This window comes from Pezoporus wallicus, unplaced genomic scaffold (genome assembly GCF_028554395.1).
Source record: "Pezoporus wallicus isolate ANWC-B61680 ecotype Strahan unplaced genomic scaffold, APGP_CSIRO_Pwel_v1 contig_13057, whole genome shotgun sequence".
In the NCBI taxonomy this organism is placed as follows: Eukaryota; Metazoa; Chordata; class Aves; order Psittaciformes; family Psittacidae; genus Pezoporus; species Pezoporus wallicus.
In genome coordinates this window covers 607,377-629,177 of record NW_026640978.1, presented here as the reverse complement: position 1 = coordinate 629,177, position 21,801 = coordinate 607,377, and the positions used below count along the sequence as shown (strand labels likewise).

The following is a 21,801-nucleotide window of genomic DNA, read 5'->3' as shown; positions in this document are numbered from 1 at the left end:
CTCTGCACCCCACCAGCACTGGATATGCTTTGGTTAGAGATGCCTTGCTCTAAGGCTTTCATACCCACCACCTTCCTGCATGGCTGGCATAGGTGCTGTGGGGTTTTCCATCTCGTGGCATGATGATGGAGCAGGTCCTGAGCATTCACTAGAGCCTGGCAATAAAAGCCGGGGTGTCTGGGTGGGACACGGCACCAAAGCTTGCACCTCCCCAGGCCAGGCACAGCCAGAACAGGAAGCAGAAGCTCCCCAATTGCCTTCCACCAGGATTCCAATGGGGAAAATGTCCTTTTCCTGAGGATTAAACCTTTCCTCATGGGACTGGAAGAGTCCATCCATGCCTGCTGTCGGTGCTGAGGCCAGCCCAGCTCCACACATGGCAACAGCTCAGGCAAGGGGAACACGAAGCATCAAAATCCACCCTCTGCGGTGCTTCCTGCCTCTCCTCCTGGGCTTGGGGATTCTTACTGCAGACTCCTCCAGGGCTGCTTTAGAATGATGGTAGAAAGGTGACAACGTGAGGAGGTCACAGCCCCAGCGCTGTCACTGCTGCCAACCCAGCACCAAATGCAAGCAGGAAGCACTTATCCACCATCAGGGCCTTTTGAACCAGGTCCTGCTGCTGCCTGAGCCCTCAGCACCTGCTGGGGATGGCTGAGCTGCCTCTGCCCCACTTCAGGCTCAGCCCAGAGCACTCCGCACGCCACAATGGTCAGGAGACAATCATCCAGTGCCCGCTGCTCAGGAGGTGATGCATCCTGCTCCCATGGTGCCACAGATCCGTATCCCGGGATCTGGAGCCTGCCTGCAGCTCACGTGAGCCCCCCCCCACTCAGTATGACCACAAGCCCACCCTGGGGGCTGCAGCAATGAGCATCCTCCAGCTACCTGCTGCGATCGATGGCCCCGCGCCTCCCCAGGGAGCTGCAGCCTTCCCTGCCTCAATTAAGTGGCCGTTCCCCTTCTCCATGCAGTGATTAATGCAGGTTTAATTGCTGCCTCTGCTGGGGCAGGGCAGAGATTTCATTGTCCCACTGGGCACAGGCTGAGCTGCTGCAAATGACCTGGAGTTCAAGGGGCTGCATGGTTCTGCAGCCCTGAGGGGTCGATGAGGGGCTGGCGGAGCCCCTGCTCAGCTCTGACCACCACCAAAGCCTCCCTGCTCCATCCTGCTCCCTGGGAATGCCAGAAACCGGGATCCTGCCCTCAGGGATGCTTTGGCCCACTCTGCTCTCTGTACAACTGCACACGAGGAGAAGTCTCCTCTCCTCCACACACAGGAGCTTACAGCCGTCAACAAGTCCACACCAGCAACAAAAGGGGAGACCACCTTCACCCGAGCAGCCACCAGCAGCACTGCCAGAGCTTTTGAAACGCATCCCTAAGCATGAAGTTGGGCTGAGAATGGAAGTGAAGGTCACTTACCCCACCTCTGCTGCCAGGTCCTGGCTAAGGAACACGCGCGTCAAAGGAGGTCCCGACTCATCCTCTTGTCTCCATGGGTGAGACCGGGCTCTATCCACTAACCTCTAGGACACTTCTCTTCTCCAGATGGAAGCCAACACAAACCAGAACCTGGGATCAGCTGCTCCGAGGCTCCGGCTGCAATCGGGAGCCAGCGGCTGCCCTGGGCTGCACCAGTGCTCCCCCTGCTCGGCGGGAGCCGCAGCCGCAGCCGCATCCCTGCGCGCCCGCTCTACACCTCCTCACTCATCGCATGCACAAAGAGCTGGTAGAGAAGAGAAAAATCGGGATTATAAATCTAAAATTTTATTGAGACAAAAAAATAAACAACAAAAAAAAAAACCACCCCAAAAAAACAACAACAAAAAAAAACCAAACCACAACCAAACCCCAACCCGACAGAGCTTGGGATGAGCTTCAACTCCAAACACGGACTTTACAGTTCAACAACGGCTTCACGAAACCTAAACACATGCTCTTAGAAAAGGTTTGTACAAGGCAAGTCCAGATACATACCCACCCCCCCAGCCCGCCCCCCCCGGAGGTGCCGGGAGCCTGGTGGGGCTCAGGACTCCGGCCATTAAATAGATGAGGATTCGTAATCAATCTGATTGCCAAAAAACAGGACAAAACAAGAAACAAACCCAAGGACTGGGGAAGATTTGGGGTCACGCATCCAGCTCCAGCAGCACCAAGGTGAGGCTTCCTCCCAGTATCGCTTCTCATGGGAGAAGATAGCATCATCAGAGTGCTTTGGGTTGGAAAGGACCGTAAGATCATCTAGTTCCAACCCCCTGCCACGGGCAGGGATACAATGGAATTGGGTTGTTTGCTTGTGCTGCTGTTGATTCCCTCTCCCTCCCACAACGGGAAGGTTCCCAACGCTGCGGGCTGGCTATTGTCAACTGAAGGAACAAGTAGAAGGCTCCCCCCTCATCCCTCCCCCTGTTCTGAGAAATAGCACCTTGTAATGGAAAGATGGGTAGAAAGGCTTTTTGAAGGGTTAAAATCCTCCCCCCCCCACAATGCATGTGTCAGTGGCAGTTCTGCTGCAGGACAATACGAATGAATCACAAGTTTGCATTTTCACAAGTCCCCGTCCCCTTCCCCCCCCCCCATTCCCTTTATCCCTCCCTCTCCACATCGCTTGCAGGGTGTGGGGGGGTGAGGATCCTGGCTCCAGAGAGCTGGACATTCACAGTGTCCCTGCCTCCCTCACTCTGCCCCCAGCGCTGGGCTCTTCCTCCCCGCCCCACCAGCCCTGCCTTTATTCTGCTTCTCTGTTCTGAATTCATGTTCTACAAAAGAGCTGGAAACGATCTGGAACGTTGTCACCAGACCTCGCCCCCCTCCCTCCCCAGTTAAACAAGAGACCAGTTTCCCCAAATCCCCCCCCCCCCCCCTTTGAACCAATACACCAGTAAAATAGCAAAAGAAACAAGAGAAGAAAGGAAACAAAACAAAAACCTACACACATGCTACGCCGTAAAAATGCAGAGTTAACACTATTGGGAAGAAGGCTGTGGGTTGCTGAGATGGTCTTTGAAGAATAAGCAGTATCCATCTGCACTCCCTTTCCCCAGCCCACCCATCACCAGGGATAGTCCTTCATGGAAGGGGCTTTGCTTCCTCTCCCCCAAGCTGCGAAATAGGCAGCTTTGAAACAAGCACCCCACTTCCTCCCCTCATTCCCACCCCAGCATCCCCCTGCCCTTCCTTTCCAAATCCCCCCCCCCCCCCCCTTGAGTCGGGCTGCTTGGAATCTGTACACAGCATGAAGCTGCAGAAAGCAGTTGAGCAGCTGCAGGGCACAGAAACCATACTGGTCTCTTCAAAGGGCATCTTCTCCAGCCATCTCTACGCTCCCAACCGAGCAGAGCTGCGTTCTCTCCCTCTTGCTCAAACCCACAGTTCAGATCTTTATACAAAGGCTGGCCAGAGCGGGTGCCAGGGCTTAGTTCTTGTCCTCTTTCTTGTCATCGTCCTCTGAGGGGTAGGAATGCCATGTCAACCTCTCCTCATAGAACGAGATGACCACCTGCGGGCACTTGATGTTGGCTTCCTTGGCAGGGACCAGGTCGGCCTCGTCAGAGTTCTTCCTACAGGCCAGAGCAGAGGTGCAAGTTAGGGGGCTGCGGAGGGGGAGGCGGAAGAAACGGAGACCGGAGAGGACTCAAGAAGCAGCAGGAAAACGGGAGTCCCCGAGGTGCTCGGGGCATCCAAGTGCCCCCTTCCCGAGTGGCTCCGGAGCAGGGAGAAGCAGCACGGGAGCCCAGGGGAAACCGAGGCGTGAGTTGAGCGCTGCGTTGTCGGGGATGGGGAAGGAGAAGGCGAGTGAAAGCTGCGGCCCTGCCCCCTGCCACTCTGGACTTCCAACACGGTGCAAAAGCCAAGGGCTCCCGCAGCTCCGCCTGCCTGGGTTGGCTCCCACCTGCACCAGCGACAAGCCCTGTGTCACTACAGCCGGAGGGGACACGCTCGCTGTCACGGCTCTCCTCTCCCGGGCCATGACACCGTGCCCCTCTTTCTCCCCCAAGCTCGCGCCTGCTGCAGGGGGGGGGACATCTCAAAGAGCCACACGACCCCCAAGGGCCCTACCTGCTCGTTTCACATCCACGTTAGCCTCAGCGCAGAGGGTCACCTCAGGCAGCAGCGCCATCGCCAGAGATTTCATGCCAGGTAGCAGGGCCTCCCCAGGCGCAGGTCCTTCCCTCTCTGGCACAGAATAAGTGAAGAAGTGACAGACACAAAGACACACTCACCACTTCATCAGGAACATGAGCTCCCCGCTGGAATCCGTGGCACCGATGATCCGCTCGGGCTCGAATCCTCGGGCAAAGCCTCGCGGTTTCTCCGACTGCAAAGAGACGAGATGCCGCTTGCAGCATCCCCCAGGGACAGCCACAGCCCTGCCTCTGCTCACCAGGGGACACCGGTGGCTGCTCGGAGAGGCTGGGTCAGATGTGCACACCAGAATCATGGAATCTCAGACCTGAAAGCTCCTCCAGCTCCAACCCCTTCCAATGGAGCAGCTTGCTCCAAGCCCCTGTGTCCAACCTGGCCTTGAACACTGCCAGGGATGGGGCAGCCACAGCTTCTCTGGGCACCCTGTGCCAGCGCCTCAGCACCCTCACAGGGAAGAGCTTCTGCCTAAGAGCTCAGCTCAATGACTAATAATGACTAATAATGGCTAATAATGACTAAGGCCAGCAGGCAACTGAGAAAATCACTCAGGAGTAAACCTGCTGCAGAGTGGATGCCCTGCTGGGTCCAGGGGGAAGCGTCCTGCTGAAGCTAAAGCAGAGGACCTAAAGCTGGTCAAACTCTTGTGCTGGCCAAGACCCAGCAGCTCCTGGGATGAACCCAGCCTGCAGAGCCTTTTACCACCCCTATTCCCAAGCAGCTACGAGTACCTGAAGCAGGAGGTTCTCTGCTCCATCCTGTTCTCCCTCTTCAAGGGAAAACAGGCAACCCCTACCTCCTGTTTCCCCCCTTGTGCTGCTCTTCAGGAGAACCTGGTGCTCTAAACCCATTTGGTTCGGTTTAGTGCTAGGACTGGTTCTGAGGTCACTAAGAACAGCTGGAGCGAGGTTTTGGGAGCGTGGCTGCTCCAGCTCCCAGACACCATTGCCAAGTGTACGGGTAGGGAGGTGAGCACAGGAAAAGCCCACCCAGCCTCACCTCCTCCTTCTTCTTCTTTGGTTTGCTCTCCTCCCCTTTATCCTCTGTGTCAGACTCCGCTTTGCGCTTGCTCCCCTCGGACTTCTCGCTCTCATGTGCGGTTTTCTGGGACTGAAGGAACTCTGCAATGAGGTCTGGGCAGTCGAGGTTCTCCTCTGGCTCCCATGTGTTATCTTCACTGCAATCCAAGACAACAGCTTAGTTTTATGTCCTTGCTTGCTGCAGCTTTCCCTGCCAAGGGGCATCCGGTCACCCAGTGGAGATGCTGAGAAGCAGCAGTGGGGATGCGGGTGTCCTGGCCCTGGGAAGCAGGAGCCTGCCCTGACCCAGACAGGGATGCCAGAGGCTTGGGCAGTTATTTCACTTCTCAGGAGAGAAATGCCACGCATTTTCCCGGGCGCCTGTTTCACACTAGGTTTAAGGGGAGAAGCCCCACCAGGGCACGTTTGTGAGACAGAAGCAGGACTTTCTCACCCAGGCCGTGCTCTCAGCACCTTGATTAAAGCTCGAGGTATTCAGCACTGCTGCTTTCACCCTTAGGGCTGCCCTTGGCCTCTTAGCTCCACTTTCCAGCCAAGGAGAGGCAGCGGGACACTGAGCCTCCCACCCAGGAGGAGATGCTCGCACCGGAGCAGCCCAGACCCACCCCACAGCAGCAGCAGGGAGGCACTTACTCTGAGAAGCCCTTCCACTTGAGCAGGTATTCCACTTTGCCCTTCACCACTCGCCGATCCAGGACCTTCTCCACCACATACTCCTCCTCCTCTTCCTCTAAAACCTCTTCCACTTTCTTCTTGTTCTGTTTTTTTCCCATTGTGCTGGCCAGTTTTTCAGCTTACGGGCGACGCTGCTAAGGGAGGAGAGGGAACCAACGTGTTAGGGTCAAGGTCAGGTTTGCCTCTGCCAGGCAGCCAAAGTGTTGGGTACACAGAGACAAAGCACAGAGCAGGAATGCTGCTTTGGAGCAAACAGGTTCATCCAAAGCAGATAACAAAAAGGCAAAAGGAGGCTCGAGCAGGAGTCTTTTTGATCTGAAGCCTTGGCCTTTTGGTCTCCCTGATTCCACCCATGTTCTGTCCCTGTTTTCAGCACCCCATGGCTCGAACACACTGCTTTCATGTGTTGCCCATCGGCCTCCAGGAACAAAGCAGCACCCCACTGCTTCAAACCCTGCCCTTCCCCTGCTGAGCCCCTCATGTCCCCCTCACCCTGTCCTCTCCTCTTCCTTCCCCTTGCTGACCTCCCCTTCAGCTTAGTTCTACCCTGCCCGCGGTGGCAGAGAGCATCTGCAGAGCTGTGGGGCAGTGGGAGGCAGATAGCAGCACGTTGCTGATAGATACTAAACAGTTACTCCAAGTTCAAAACACATCACAGCCATGATGCCGAGCTCCCTGCGTTCATTTCCTTGCTGCTCCATGCACGTGCACATGGGATATTCATCCAAGTCACCAACCCCAAAATACTCTTTTGCCTTTTTCCTTCTCTTTCCGGGCTGTTTGGGCAGTCAGATGGCTGCCAGCATGTCCAGTGCTGCTGGGCAGTGGCTGCAGCTATGCACGTAACGCGTGATGGGGCAGCCCTGGGTGCAGCTCCGCTCCCCACTCACACACTGGGGACTGCAGAGGAGCAGCAGCCCCTGCCAGAGCCTGGGCACTTCCCCAGCCTGCAAGGAAGCACTTGAGAGAGCCAGAAACCACAGAGAGGCCCCGCTTCCCCGCTGAAACCCAGCTCGGCGCAGGGAGAGCCCCTGTGGGACAGCCCGTCCCTGCTGCTGCTGCTGGCAGCGCCCGCCTCGGCCCCGCCAGGAGCACCCCTGCTCCTTGCAAATGCTCCCCAGCCACTTCTTGCCTGCTCCCAGTTACACCAGAAGGTCCCAGCGCCGCTGCCAAGGCACCAGTGAGCGTCTGGGAAGGGTTTTGTCTTCAGGCTGAAGACCCTGATCTCATCACCAGCCCCTGCTCCCGAGAACCAAGCACACTGGAGCTGCACTGACTGATACCAACCAAAGGGTCAGGAGGGTCCAGGTCTCCCCATCTGTTATCTCTGCTGTCACAGAGAGCCCCTGGTGAATGAAGCTTTCAACAGGACCCAGACCACCCAAACCCAGCCCTGCACCTCAGCCCCCCCCCCCGCCCCGATCCCACCCTGCTGCACTGAGGAACAGGACTCCTTTGAAATGCCAGGAAAATCCCTGTTTTCTGCCAAGCAAAGGGTCACACGTTCCCTGCCTGGGAACGTTCTTGTTTTGCCACTCAGGTTTAGCACGAACCTTCTAGAACAGAACTCATTCTAGTAAATATCCCTGTGAAATGGGCTGGGTTTCGACCTCAGCCCAGACCCGCAGCTCCACACTGGCTGAAGGAGATGCCAGGGTTCAGCAGCACCCCCAGCTCTCAAGGTGCAGCTGGATGAGCTCCCTGGGGCACAAGATGCTGCTGTTGGGGTATCAAAGGAGAAAGCTCAAACCAGGCCCAAAGGCTCCAAAGTTACCAGTTCAGAGCAGCAGAAGCCACAGCAGACAGGATGGGAGGGAGCACAGTGCACCCCAGAGCACCCCACCTCTGCTGCTACCCCACAGACAGGGCTTGAAGGCAGCTGAGGAGCATGAAAGAGTGCAGAGGGAGAAGCAGCACCTCCCAGCTCGGCAGGAGCTGGATTGATGTGCTTATACTTGGACCACGCTTGCTGCCAGACAGACATCTTCCATCTTCCCCCTGCAGGGCAAGGCCACAGTGGGTGCTGGCATCAGGAGGTGCTTGGTGCTCACTGAGCCCAGGCTCTGCATCAGAAGCCTTTTCCTCCTTCTGCTCATGTTTAGCACTAGAGATCTCCCTTGCTTTGCTTTTACTGGTGGCCTCCAGGAGGAGGCTGAGATCCTGGCACCAACAGGATCCTTCCCCTCCTATGGAGAAGGGGCCAGGGCAGAGTGTGCTCCAGCTGAGGAGGTCCCCATGAAGATGCTGTTGCAAATAAACCCTGGCACGGCCCAGAGGGGTGGATCAGGCTCCCCCTCCCTCAGCAGCCACTTCTGTTCAGCTGCAGGCAAAGGGACTTAGATTAGATTAAAATGAGGCAGAAGCTCTTCTGTTTGAGGGTGCTGAGGTGCTGGCACAGGGTGCCCAGAGCAGCTGTGGCTGCCCCATCCCTGGCAGTGTTCAAGGCCAGGCTGGACACAGGCACCTGGAGCTCGATGGGCTTTCAGGTCCCTTCCAAGCCAAACCAGGCTGGGATTCTACGAAGACTTCAGTGGAAAGTGCTGTGGTTTCTGCTTGGAGATGGACTTGTTTTGAAGGCACCTCTGGATGCTCGGCTGGATCCCTGGGCCACTTGGGCAACTTCCCAAGAAGGCAACACAGGATCAAAGAGCTTAACGGTACAGTCTGGCCCCAATGCTCAGAGGGGAGCTGCTGAAGCTCGAGGTGGTGTAGGACAGGTAGGCGTGGAAAGGGAAACAGAGGCAACAGAGCAATGCAATAGTCCAGATCCAGCATTTTATTGTGGCAAAAGATGCAAATCCAAGGCCAGGAGCGCTGTGAGAAAGAGCTTGCCAAGGGGAGGGACCAATACCCCAGTGCAAAGGGCTGCAGCAACCCGAGTGCAAGCATCTGGCAGGCAGCAACCTCTGCAAAGCCCCCAGACACTCACTCAGGGCCTGCTCCTTCCAGCAGGCACTGCCCTGGTTCTACTGGGGGCATTTACACCCCGGAGTACCAGCATCACCCCCATGCAGAGCCCTGCTCTGCCTCTGCAGCTCCTCATGCCTGCTCACAAACAGGACAACGTGTGGGTCTGCCTCTGGAGCCTGCAAACCAGAGGGGATAAGGGGATATCCATAGGGATAAAGGGATATCCATGGGGATAAGGCCGAGCTGTAGCTCACAGCGCTGCTGCTGCAAGCACAGAGCCAGCACGGAGGGAAGCTGCTGCACAGGCCTCTCGCTGCACTGCAGTCAAACACGCAGCTCAGTGCAAGAGAAAAAGGACTCGGCCCCCCCGGGAGCACAGACTCATGGCTTTAGCTGCAAAGCTGCTCCCCAAACCCTCCACATCAGAAATGCTGCTGTGGAACAGGGATTTCAGCCTCCTGTGCTCAGGAACATCCAAAGCCTCCAGTCTGAGGTGTTCAAAACAAAGCACCCAAAGCACTGGCTGGGTTCTGGTCCCTGGAGGAAGTGGGAGAGGTTTGGGGTGGGAGAGTTCCATCTCTTTGGAAAGGCAGCGTGGGGAAGACTCACCCCGTGCTCTGCTCCCTCGTCTCCAGAGCTTGCAAACGCACACATCTCACACCAGAGGTGCAGGATGAAGCTGATGCATTCTGCCTGGGCATTCTTAGGGAGGACAGACAACTCCTACGGTGTTGCCATGAGCAGACTCGTGTCTATGGGACTCAGGGCTGGGTGAGTCCTGCCTCAGAGAGATCTCATCAGTTGTACATTGCCTAAAATCCAGCTTCAATCTTCTATACTTGATGTGTGAAATAAAGTTGGCTCATGCTGAAAAAATAGGATCTCAAGACAAATTCAGGATGGGCCTTTGCCAAAGCTTTCCATTTGCATTTCCTGCTTCTTCCCCAACACTCAAGGCAAAGCTGAAAGCCTTTGGGAAGAGGAAAGCAGAAAAGGGAGAGACCGAAAGGATAACTTCTTGGTGCAGCTAAAGGGAAAAGGGTCCAGGACAGACCTGAGCCACTGGAAAAGGATTCAGCCTCTGGTAAAAGGCCACGAAGAAAGAGGGGCTGAAGGCAGTGCTGCCACAGAAGCCTGTGCTAGCAGGGAAATGGGAGCAGTGTGGGTCAGATGCTGGTACCAATAGAACAGCACCCAGCCCCGTGGGGAGGACACTGCCTTTGGAAATCAGGAAGCTCTCCCCACAGCCTCCTGGGATGCCTGGTGCTGGTCTCAGCGGTGGAAGAAGGTTCAGAAAGGCAAAGGAAGAGCAGGCTAAGAAGAAAGCTCCGAGGTTTCACTGAGCACAGACTCATTGGCTGCATCTTCAAGGACTAACAACGGCTCAGCTCCGCTTCCAGAAGCTTTAAACCTAAAACGCTTCCTCCTCCTGCCTCCCTCCTTGGCTGCGACCGCTCGTCTCTATAAAGACTCCTGAGCACGCCAAGCGCATCCTGCACGCGCCAGGGAAAGGGATCTTTCTTTTGAAGTGGGAAGCAGCACTTTAAGGCTTCCACTCTCCAGAAGCTGGGAAGAGCAAGGAAACAGGCCTGGAAAGGTGAAGGGAAAGCTCCAGCCTTTGAGCTGAGAGCAAAGCCACAAGCTTCCAGTTCAGCCCCATCATTCCCAGTTCAGTTCACAATCCAGCAGAGAAAGCACTTCTGCATTTCCGAGGAGCACACATGCAACAGGAGGGATGAAAATCAGAACCCGAGGGAAGAAATCCCGTCACACCACCAGGAATGATGTGACTGAGGCGGACACAAGCGCTGAACTCCTCTAGATCAGATAAACGCTCTGGGAATGAGAGCAGGGATTTGCATTCTTCTGCTCCCTTTTGTGGGGAAAGCACTGCCCCAAGTGCTATGGAATTCCTGGTTTTCCAGTGCCCCTGACACCGTGCTGTGTCCCTCTCACAAGCAACCCCAGGTCTCTGCAGCGCCTTCCCCTCCAACCTTCATCCCTATGGACTCTGGGGCCGCATCCAGGGGCATCTCCCCAGTGCTGCCCGCCTGCGCTCCCAGACCTGGGTGGTTTTGCCTCTTCCTGGCGCTGGGCAGGGCTTGGAGCAGCCACATCTTCATTCTCATCATTCCCACTACCAGGATCTCAAGCACTGATAGGAAACCGAGCCCGGGTCACCAACCAATGGAGCATCCCTTCATCCCGAGCATCCCCATCCCTGGCAGTGGGCAAGGCCAGGTTGGATAGGGTTTGGAGCAAGCTGCCCTAGTGGAAGGTGTGGAGGAACTGGATGAGCTTTCAGGTCCCTTCCAACACAAACCATTCCATGATTCTATCCCGTCACAAACACCTTCCCCTCTCAAATACATGGGGATTTTTAACCCTGGAATTAGGCAGCCAGAAAACCCCTTCCCACTTCGATCCCTCAGTTCATAGGGACAATACGCGCTTGCTGCTTCCAAACCCATCACCGAGCACTGCCCCATTGCTGAGACCTCCCCATTCAGCCCCCATGCCACCTCCTCCACACCAGCTCCACAGCCCCGAGCCCAACCCCACTGCTGCCCTCTCAGCAGCTCCAGGGACAGCTCCACATCCGCCACCTCCTTCACCACACAGGTACGAATCCCACTTTGGCTCCACCACCTTCCCTTTCCACAAGCCCTAATTCTTCCCCCCAGCCGCTTTATCCACTCCCATTCCAAGCGTGGATTGAATCCCACAGCTCCCAAAAAGCAGCCGGAGGAGCTGCCCAGACCCTCACCCCGCACTATGGGAGAGCAGGGCTTGACCCAACACCAGCTCCTGCTGCATCCCCCCGCTTCCAGCTACAACCGTCCCTTCTCCACCTCCCTCCAGCCCCACGCTGGGCTCCCCCCCCCCCCCCCGCGGTCGCTCCGCCGGGATCAGCCCCATCCCGTTCCTGGCCTCCCGCAGCCCGCGGAGCGCTTCCCGCTCATTCTCCCCGCCAAAAGCGGCCGCTCGTCCCCTCCCCTCCCCGCGGCCGGAGCCCGGAGCCCTCCTCCTCCTTCCCGGCTCAGTCCCGCAGGGAGCAGCGGCTCCTCCGTCCCGTCCAAGCGCCCCATTCCCCACGCAGGGCACGCTGCTCCCGAAGCACACTTCCACCCCCAAACCCGGACCCCCGCACCAGCCCCCATCTTCCTCCTCCGCCCAAAGCCCCCAGCGCCGGGGGCTCCCCAAGCACCGCCCGGGCCCCGCTTTACCTCGGGCCCAACCCCTCGGCTCCCGCTCTTTGAGGGGCCCAGCACCCCCAAAATCCCCATTAGCGCTTCCCAAGCCCCCCCCTTTCCACACACACCCCCTTTAACCCCCTCACCCCCACCTCAGCGCCTTCACCCCCCCCTCCCGCCCGGTTCCCCCCACAGCGCCCGGTTTTACCACAGCACCCCCCCCCCTCAGCCCCCCACACCCCCCCCCCGCGCCACCCCCGCCCGCGGCCTCCCCACACCTTGCACAGCCCCGCCAACCGCCGCCGAGGGAAGGGGCTGCAGGCGGCCCCGCTCCGTGTCGCTGCAGGCGGCCCCGCTCCGTGTCGCCGCGGGCCTGGCCGCGCTCCGTCCGCCTCCCTCGAAGCGCTGGGCTGGCTGGGGCCACCCCCCGGTGGGCAGCGGGGCCTGGGTTTGGGGCACCCATCTTAACGGGGAGCCTCTTCCTTCCTAAATGGGGGAACGACGTCAGGAGAGCCGCTCCGGTGCCGGCTGTGGGCAGCTCTGTCCGAGCGTGACGGGCAAAAGCAGCAACAGACGGGGCTCGTTCCCGGTTCTGTGCCGTGGAGCTCTGCGAGGCGTTCCTCTAAATGCAGAGGCTGCCGTGGGGCTGGAAGGCGCCTGGAGCAGAGATGTGCGGGCACAGACGGACGTGACATGGGGCTGGAGTGGGGCCTCTGGGCTGCCACTGGTGTGTGCTGGTTAGGAGAGGGCGTTCCAGGCAGGTCCCGCTGTTCCAGAGGGATGGAGGCTGCTGTTAAGGCCGTGTCTGAGTCAGCAGGAAGATAGCAGATAGCAGGGCAGAGATAAAAGCTGTCACTTTCTCTGTCCGCAGTGCGAGCGCGGGGGACTGCATCCGGAGCCGTGCTGGGCAGGGCCATGGGATGTGCCTCTCTGCCCTCCGCCTCTTCTCCCTGTGAGACCCTGAAAGCCTCAACCTGGGAGCACTGAAACGCAAATGGGAGGAAGATAAAACCGAACCCAGCCACGTATCTCAGGGTCCCTTAGGCCGAGGCTCGAAAGAATCCTTGAAAGAGGATTTGGTGCAACTGCTTAAAGCTGCCTGGGAGCTGCCTCCTGCGCTGGGTGTAAGTTGATTTATGAAGTTAAGATCAATTAACTCCCAATAAGGCATAAATAAGATCACACGTTTCTTGGTGCAACTCTGCATGGAAGCAGATGGGAGCCTTCGGACTCCCTGAGCCCTGCTTTCCTGCAGCCTGTCTGGCTCCTCGCTGCCTGCAGGGAGCCACCTCCTCCCTGTGGGTCCCTCTGTTCTTAAGAGCACCTTTCCATAGCTGGGAGAGCGAATTCCTCCTCCTGGCAACCCTCCGCTGTGCCATTAGGCAACTTCTGTGGCTCCCTCTTCTCCCTCCTGCATTTTTAATCTCACCAGGGCTGTTACGCAAAACAAGGAGCTCTAAAAGCAACGGGATGGGCGGCAGCATCCCCAGGGAAGAGGATGGTGGAGCCCTGCTGCTGGACTGGGTCTGGCTGGGAGCCCCCAGCACGGGGGAGGCCGGAGCTCCCCCTCTTCCCGTGCTGAGCAGTGACTCACTGGTGTCACATTTGGCTCCTGCGCTCCCCTCCTTCCCCAGGGGAAGCATCACGTGTGCTGCGGCGTGGGCTGGGGGTTATTTTGGGAGGTTCCCCTCGCCCTCCCCCTTTGCAGCTCCAATTGGGAACAGCAGCGGCCTGACCCAGCTCCAACAGAATTGAGCTCCTGGGAGGCAGCTCAGAGCGGGGCTCTCTTTGCTCTCTTAGCCCCAAGCTCCCCTCTGCTGCCATTAAGGCTTTGTGTGCTCTGGGATGGGGTGGCTCCAGGCCTATGGAGAGCACCTGCAAACCGGTGGAGCGGGATTTTTCCAGCGTGGTTTGTGGCTCAGCCCCTCCCCGTGTCCCAGCTAAAATTAGCTCTGTCTTCACAAGAGCTTCGCTTCGCATCTGAGCGTATAAATAAAGGCTGGCTCTCCAGTGCTGCCTGGCACTTGGCAGCTCCCATGGCCCAAAAGGCACGGCTCCAGGAATGGGGAACAGGTGAAGGGTTGCTCCATGAGCACAGAGTGCTGCTGCCTCAGCCCAGGAGCTCCAAAACCGCCTCCAACCCATCCCACAGCCGAGGTGAAGCCAGGCCATGGGATATGTTTGGTCTTCCAGCTCCCCCTGACGAGTCTTCCTGCTCTGTGTGCACACAAGGTGTCTGTGGGGTGGGAGGGACCCTCTCTGAAAGGCTTCCACTGGCTGGATTGTGCTTTTCTTGGGGCTGTGGGGGTTATCTTGCTGTTCCCCCCCCCTTTCCTCCAAGCCTTGGCGCTGTGATGATGGTGCAGAACAGGAAGTCCTGCAGGAGCACACAGTGGTGGAACTGGATGCTCTCTTCACTGTGGGCTTGAATGCATCCTCTTGATGTGGTGACTGAAAGGAGAGGAGCAGGCAGAGAGTGTGGCCATGGGGGCTGGAGAGCTGCCTACGGGATAGGACAATGCTGAGAGGGGCAGAGTCCCTGTGAGACCCTCATGTGTTGAACCTGGCTTCCTAAATCCTTCTGTTTTCTCCCTCCAGATGTTTCCCGCTGGGCTCTGGCTTTAGGATGTTGGAGAACCGAGAGGAAGTAAGAACCTTTCTGACCTGGGCTCTCTGTGCTCCTGGCTGGGGCGAGGGGTGCTGGGTGCTGGGCAGGGTCTGAGGGGCAGCTGGTGACAGTGCCCCCCCTCAGGCAGTGCTTGTGCCTTAGGAGCTGACCACGGTGCGTGTCCAGGACCCTCGGGTGCAGAATGAAGGCTCCTGGAATTCCTATGTGGATTACAAGATCTTCCTCCACGTGAGTTGTGGCTGTGGGACAGGGGCGAGCTCCAGAGCTGGGTCGTGAGGCTCCTGAGTGCGTTTGTGTGGCCATGGGTGGCTGTGCTGAGCAAGGACGGAAGGGGCTCTGAAGGGGGAACCCTCAGCACCCTCCTCCTGTGCAGGTCTGAGACCCAGCTTCTCCCCTGGAGCCTGCTCAGCTTTTCAAGGCACTTTGAGCTCTTCCAAACCTCACTGCTTCGAGGGGATCCCTTAGTCCCTGTGCTCTGTGCTTGCAAGCTCCTGCCTTCCTCTGCTTTGCTGCGCCTCAAGCATGTGGATTATTCCCATGTCATGGGGATTATTCCCATGTTTTGGGGTTGTTCCGCAGACCAACAGCAAGGCCTTCACTGCCAAGACCTCGTGTGTGCGGCGCCGGTACCGTGAATTCGTGTGGCTGAGGAGGCAGCTCCAGAAGAATGCTGGCCTGGTGTAAGCATGCCCCTGCCTTGCTCTCCCTCCTTTCCCCTTCCTGCAGCCAGACACCGTTTCCCATTGACCCCCGTGAACTCGGGACAGATGTGGATAGAAACTCCAGGCACTAACATGGGATAGCTGAGCTCCTGGGGCCCCCCGTGTCTCCTTGCTCCGGGGTGATGTGGTTCTGCTCTGTCCCTGCAGGCCTGTCCCAGAGCTGCCCGGGAAATCCACCTTCTTCGTGGGCAGCACGGATGAGTTCATCGAGAAGCGGAGGCAGGGCCTGCAGCAGTTCCTGGAGAAGTGAGTGGAGCATTGCTGAGGGCTGGAGGGGAGGGCACAGGACCCGCTGCTCCAGCCGGGCTTCGGGGCTGCTGCCTGGGGAGGTGACAGTGGAGCTGCGTCCCCTTGGCGGGGTGGGCACCCCGTGGTGCTCCCGCCTCAGCCGCCCTCCTCTCTGTGTGCACAGGGTGGTGCAGAACGTGGTGCTCCTCTCCGACAGCCGCCTGCACCTCTTCCTGCAGAGCCAGCTCTCGGTGCCCGAGATAGAGGCGTGTGTGCAAGGCCAGGGCCCGCAGACGGTGACGGAAGCCATCCTGCACTATGCCATGTCCAACTGTGGCTGGGTGCAGGAGGAGGAGAGCCGCCCCACGCTGCTGCCGGGGGGGGACCTTCAGGGCAGGTAAGGCAGGAGCGAGCCAAGGAGCTGCCTGGAGCCCCCTGCATGGTTTGGAGTTTCCCTGTCCCAGGCACTTAAGGGAATGCATTGAGCACGTGTTCCCCAGCCCTGCGTCCCTGGGGGTTAGGCCATCGGAGCTGGGCAACCTGGGCTGTCACCAGCAGCCTCCTGTGCTGCACACCAGGAGGGTGTCCTGCCCTGGCCGTGGGCAAGGAAAGAGCTTGGGTCTCTCAGACCTTAAGCTGAGATTTACAAAGGTCTTCAGCTTCTCTCCTCCCTTAATCTCTGGAGAGTGAGGAGCCTTTGGAGGCTTCCAGAGCTTTCTGTGCATCTCGCCTTCGTCCTCCCAGCATGAGTGGGCTCTGCAGTTCCTTGTGCCCATCAGAGCTTCACAGAGCTTGCTGCCTGCTGGGGCATTTATCAGGCATCTCCCTGGGGGGTTTGTCTGGACTCCAGGGAGAGACCTGCTTGAACCAGAGCCCTTCTGGCTTCAGGAAGGGCTTTGGGGGTGAGCAGCAGCGCAGGGCCAGGCACTGGTACCCAGGCAGGGTGGCTCTGTCCATCCCTCGGGGCTGCAGCCCCGGCTGCCTCTGCCTGCTGGCACCTTCCCCCTCTGCTGCTCGGGGTTTGCGTGCGAGCGGCTGGGAGCTGAGGTTGTGCCGGGGAGGCAGCCGTTGTCTTGGAGACAGGCGGGCACCTCAGCCCTGCGTCATTCCCACATCCCTTCCTCTCTTCCCAGCTGTGCCGGCCTGGGAAGCCCTCAAGGGCCGAGCTGCCTGGAGAGCTTCCCGTACTGGAGCGACTTCGGCATGGACGAGCCGCACTCGGACAGCCCGGAGGAGCCGCTGGGAGCAGGGCATGAGGAGCAGTAACCGGCGCTGGAGACCTCCCCCTGCCCTGCAGCCCTCGCTGGAAGAGGGACTGCGGCCGAGCCAGGGCTGGGCAGGATGGAGGGACTGGGGCTCTGCAGGGGCAGGGGCTCCCGTGCTCTCTCCCTGCTGGCTCTCGCCTGTCCTTGATGTCCCCAGGCAGTGCGTTCCTGTCGCTCTCCGCTTTGGAGAGGAGATGTAGTGGTTAGTGCAACCCGTGTTTGTTCTTCCCATGGCCTTTGCTCTCGGTCTGGAGCAGCAGCAGGGCTCAGGGGCTCTGTGTTCTTGGGGTGTCCCTGGCCTGGGGTGTTGGGGGGGATGCTCTGGCTCACATCCAGCATGACGGAGGAAGGATTTTCCTTGTGGAACAGGGGAGGGCGCTGCAGTTTAGTCCCTTGTGTTCCCCTCATACTGCAGGCAGGGGAAGCTGCATGTCCCCAGCGACAGCCACGCTGTGCAGCGCCTGGGGCTGGTGCCCGCACGTGGGATGCAGATCCCGTGTCTGCGTCTGTGTCCTCCTGGCACAGCTCACCCTGCAGGTTGCCTGCACTGGGATGAGCAGAGATGAGCAGAGATGAGCATGGGGCAAGCGAATGAGGTTTTTCTCTCCTGCTCTTCTGAGGGGATGCCCCTTCCATAGCCTCCTTCCTTGCACACTGATGGCATGGGGCATCCTCCCAGCCAGGATCCAGTTAGCTGGGAAAGCAGGAGCATGCAAACTGCCTCAGGGTCAGCGTCCAGCAGCGCTCGGGCTCTTGCTACTCCTATTGCCTCTCCCCGTGCTCCCCTGCACCTCCTTCCTCCCCTCTCAGCACTGGTGAAGGCAGAGCCGACGTGCTCTGACTTGAAATAAAGATGAAGTGGAAGGGACTGGCTGCGTGGTGGCAGTGTCTGGCCTCGCTGCATGGGCAGAGCCAGCTGAGCCCAGCCCCGGCTCAGTGCAGAGCCATGGCTCTAGGGCCCAGAGGGGGTTATTGCACCTCTCGCCATGGGGCTGATCCTGCCCTGGGCAGCAGAGAGGACCCAGGCAGGGCTGAGGGGTCCCTGAGGTGAGTTTTGAGGTGCTGGGCTTGGCTTTGGGGGAGTCTTGACCCCCCCACCAAGGACCAGGAAGGGTTGGGAAAACAAATGTCAGGAGAAGTTCATGGCACAGGGTGGCAGCTGCCGGCGCTCGGCAGCCATTGGCTGCCCCCCTCATGCATATTCATTGTTATTCATGAGCTGTGCAGCTCCAAATGGTGCAGCTGTGAGGCCAGATGTGCCCATGGACCCGCTCCTGGGCCACGCGTGCCCTTTGTGCACAGCCTCATGCAGACAACGTGCCCTCAGCCAGGGCCCTATCCTGCCCCTGGCACTCTGCCCCATGAGCATGGCCTGGAACGGCTGCATCCTCCACTCGCCACCTCAGCGGGAGCCAGCCAGCGCTGGCTGGAAGGGGGGTTTGGGCAGGGCAGCCCATGGGGGCTGCGTCCCCTCTCCTGCCTCCTCGCAGGGCCCCCGGAGCCCATCTCCCCGCCTCAGGGCTGCAGCCCTGCTGCCTCTCAGAGCCACTTACTTTCAGTGGGGTTGATCAGCTCTGCAGCGCTGGGCCTGGGGGGAGCACCCAGCCCTGCTCATTGGTACCCCCCACCCCAGGGGCTGTGGGTCCTGCCTGGGGCCCCATGCAGGGCTCTGGGGGGTGACAGTGCCCTCTCCATGCATGGGGCCGGCTCTGTCCCTGGCTCAGGGGGTGCTGGCACACGGGGATGGGGTGAGCACGCAGAGTCCCCATCCCCACCCGGAGCAGGCGAGGCCATGGCCCCCCCTCCCTGTGCCCTCGCTGCCTGGCACCGCTCCTGCTGCTGCTGCTGCCACAACAAGGGCTTGGAGCCGGGCCATGCGCTCCAGACAGCGCAGCCCCCCCCGGCTGGCGCTGCCGCCGCTGCAGACAAAGGGCAGAGCTCCCCCCCCGTCCCCCGCAGCGCCGGGGGGGCCCTGCCCTGACCCGCACAAAGCCGCCTCCTCCCGTCCCCGCTCCGCTGCTGTGGCCCCAGCTCCTCCTCAGGAAGGGCTCAGCGCTGGATGCCGGTGGTGGAGCTGGGGCAGGATCAGGCCCCCGGGGGCCATTTCCGATGTGTGGGGCTGGGGTAAATGCACCCGGGCAGGGCCAGGGCCTCGGCCTCGTCCGTTTTACACCGGAGCATCCGTTCTGCCCTGCCAGGATCCCAAAGGGCTCCTGGGAACGACGCTGGAGAGAGGGATACTGGAGACAGGGGAGGGTGAGCGCAGGGCAGAGGGAGAGTTTCTCACCCAGTTCCAACCCCTGCCACGGGCAGGGACCCCTTCCACTGGAGCAGCTTGCTCCAACCTGGCCTTGAGCACTGCCAGGGATGGGGCAGACACAGCTTCTCTGGGCACCCTGTGCCAGCGCCTCAGCACCCTCACAGGGAAGAGCTTCTGCCGAAGAGCTCAGCTCAGTCTCCCCTCTGGCAGGTTAAAGCCATTCCCCCTGGCCTGTCCCTACATCCCTTGTCCCAAGCCCCTCTCCCGGTTTCCTGCAGCCCCTTCAGGCACTGGAGCTGCTCTGAGGTCTCCCCTTCAGGAGCCTTCTCTTCTCCAGGTCCAACAACCCCGCCTGTTCTGACCCGGGCACCAACGGGTCCCCCCCATCCAAACACTCGCACGCCGGTGCCGGTACCCGGGCTCACCCTGCGGGCGATGCTCCTGCTCCGGTGCAGCCCCGGGAGGGCTCGGCACCCTTCCCGGGAAGGCGGCGGTCTGCAGGTACCTACCACCATCTAGTGGCCCTTCAGCCAAGTGCGGGAGGAGGAGGAGGAGGAGGATCGGGATGCACCGGGTTAATCCTCGGCCGTGGGGACCCCAACGGGCCTGGATCACACCTGGGGATGCTCAGAGCTGGGGCTGGGGGCGAAAAGGCGCTGCTTGCACCCAGCTCCGGCTCCGGCCCCACGGCAAAGACTGGAGCAGCCAAACATGGAGAGGAAAACGGCTTTATTGTGGGGTGCCACCCCCCGTGCCCCACTGTGCCCTGATGGCGCTGCTGTGGGTACCACAGGGCAGGGCTCTGGTGATGGGACGTGGGTCTCTTCATGCAGCGGGTGCCTGTAGGGTGATGGGGACGGTGTCAGTGGTATCTCAGCATGGTCAAGGAGAGAGAAGCACCTGGATTTGGGGAAGGGGAGAGACAGGGCTGATGGTGGGAAGGGGACACTGAGACACTGACGTGGCACAGAGGGGATGACAAGGGGATGTGTCTTGGTGAGTGTGGAGGTCTCGCTGCCCCAGGTGGGTACCAGGACTTGGCTGCAGACCCCATCTGCTTTCCCAGCCCTGACCCTGCCTTCAGCTTCCCCATCTCCCACATTCCCCTATCATGGGTTTTGTTTGAATCATTGCAAACCCCAGCCTGGTTTGGGTTGGTGTCAGTGTTGGTGTCAGTGTTGGTGTCAGTGTTGGTGTCAGTGTTGGTGTCAGTGTTGGTGTCAGTGTTGGTGTCAGTGTTGGTGTCAGTGTTGGTGTCAGTGTTGGTGTCAGTGTTGGTGTCAGTGTTGGTGTCAGTGTTGGTGTCAGTGTTGGTGTCAGTGTTGGTGTCAGTGTTGGTGTCAGTGTTGGTGTCAGTGTTGGTGTCAGTGTTGGTGTCAGTGTTGGTGTCAGTGTTGGTGTCAGTGTTGGTGTCAGTGTTGGTGTCAGTGTTGGTGTCAGTGTTGGTGTCAGTGTTGGTGCTGCAGCTCTGGTGGAGGTGGCTGCTGGGGTTCTACCGCGTTTCTCCCCATGGAATCTGAAGGATTTGAGGGCCATGGGGCACGGATGCATCATCCCTTGATCACACCTGGCTTTCCTGAGCTCACCTGCTCCCGTGTAAAACAGGGACCAGGAGATGGAGCCAAAGGCAGCTCTCAAGGCTCAGCACCCTGAGGATGCTGGTGCACCCCAGAACAGAGCTGCCACCCCTGTGACCCATCCCTCACCTGGGCTGATGGGTCTTCATTGCTCCTCCAGGTCATAGGCAGCTGCCAGGTAATCCTTTGGGACGATCCCGACCGCGTTGTTGAGCTCTCCAACCCACCATCCGTACACGTTGTACTCCTGAGGGGACACAGTGGGGTCAAGTGCTGGCACGCTGCTAAATCCATCACTGCCCTTTCTACCCTTCATCCTGCCCCACTCCCCACCTTCACCCAGGGTCCTGCATGGTGTGGAAGCTCAGCATTCAATTCACCCCCTGGGGTGGGAACTGGGGGATCTCATTTCAGATGTCAGCCCTTGGGATGAGAGCCCAGGTCCCAGCCTGGAGCTCTCTGCAGCCGGACCGTGCCGGGTTAACGTGCCCCTTCCCAAGGTTGTTCCATGACAGAAGATACCGGAGGCAAATCGTAACAGGAAAAGCTTCTTGCACTCCCTGTGTGTGTGAGAGGAGGAGCTGGCACACACAGGCCCGAGGGGTTTGCCATCAAAACAGGAGATTTTCATGTATTATGTAAAGGAGATGGATGTTAACAGTGATGCGCACAGCAGCACATCCCGTGTCCCACACGAGCTCCGGTCCCTCCGCCTGCCTGGGGCATTTAATGGGTCTCCAACCTCATCCCTGCTTCCCAACAGGAAAAAGAAACGGGCTTTGCTCAGGATTGAGCCCCCAGAGACGGATTTTGCTCCTGATGCTTCCAGATGGTGCTGCCCTCACTGGAGCCAGGAAAGGATCCCTCGACACCGCAGGGGCTGGGATCCCCCTGCTCCCCATGGACTCCCATGCAAACCGCACTGAGTCACCCCCTCCATAGAAAAGCAGGAGCACGGAGGGACGCGAGCCCCATCCCAGCAGCCAGCGAGGAAGAATCCTGCAAACCCAGCAGGGAAACCTGGGCTCTGCCTGCTCTGCTCTGCTCTGCTCCCTGGGCAGAGGGGCCGACACGCACCCCAGGATTGATGGGGACCCCCCCAAGCCCCAGCTCCGCCATAGCCCGCCCTTCCGCTGGGATGAACGGCAGCCGAGC

General features: G+C 59.3%; 3 protein-coding genes across 4 annotated transcripts in view; 1 reads left to right on the top strand and 2 right to left on the bottom strand.

Moving 5' to 3' along the window:
* Positions 1-3,196: 3,196 nt before the first annotated feature.
* Positions 3,197-12,314, bottom strand: CBX1 (chromobox 1). Its single transcript, XM_057421447.1, has 5 exons — positions 12,244-12,314; positions 5,820-5,995; positions 5,146-5,323; positions 4,227-4,321; positions 3,197-3,563 (listed from the first exon to the last, which is right to left on the bottom strand). Exons 2-5 carry the CDS (start codon positions 5,957-5,959, stop codon positions 3,419-3,421), a joined length of 558 nt encoding a protein of 185 aa, XP_057277430.1. The 5' UTR covers positions 5,960-5,995; positions 12,244-12,314; the 3' UTR covers positions 3,197-3,418.
* Positions 12,315-13,775: 1,461 nt separating this feature from the next.
* SNX11 (sorting nexin 11) lies at positions 13,776-17,299 on the top strand. The gene is made up of 7 exons (XM_057421426.1): positions 13,776-14,171; positions 14,564-14,612; positions 14,736-14,822; positions 15,174-15,274; positions 15,464-15,562; positions 15,729-15,941; positions 16,678-17,299. Exons 1-7 carry the CDS (start codon positions 14,002-14,004, stop codon positions 16,808-16,810), a joined length of 852 nt encoding a protein of 283 aa, XP_057277409.1. The 5' UTR covers positions 13,776-14,001; the 3' UTR covers positions 16,811-17,299.
* A 2,324-nt stretch (positions 17,300-19,623) lies between these two features.
* Positions 19,624-21,801, bottom strand: part of SKAP1 (src kinase associated phosphoprotein 1) — a 139,936-nt gene continuing 137,758 nt past the window's right edge. For both annotated transcript variants that reach the window (XM_057421424.1, XM_057421422.1), the window contains 2 exons: positions 20,776-20,893; positions 19,624-19,969 (listed from right to left, as the gene is read on the bottom strand). In XM_057421424.1, coding sequence (XP_057277407.1) covers positions 20,792-20,893 — 102 coding nt within the window. In that variant the 3' untranslated portion in view covers positions 19,624-19,969; positions 20,776-20,791. The remainder of the gene's footprint in view (positions 19,970-20,775; positions 20,894-21,801) is intronic.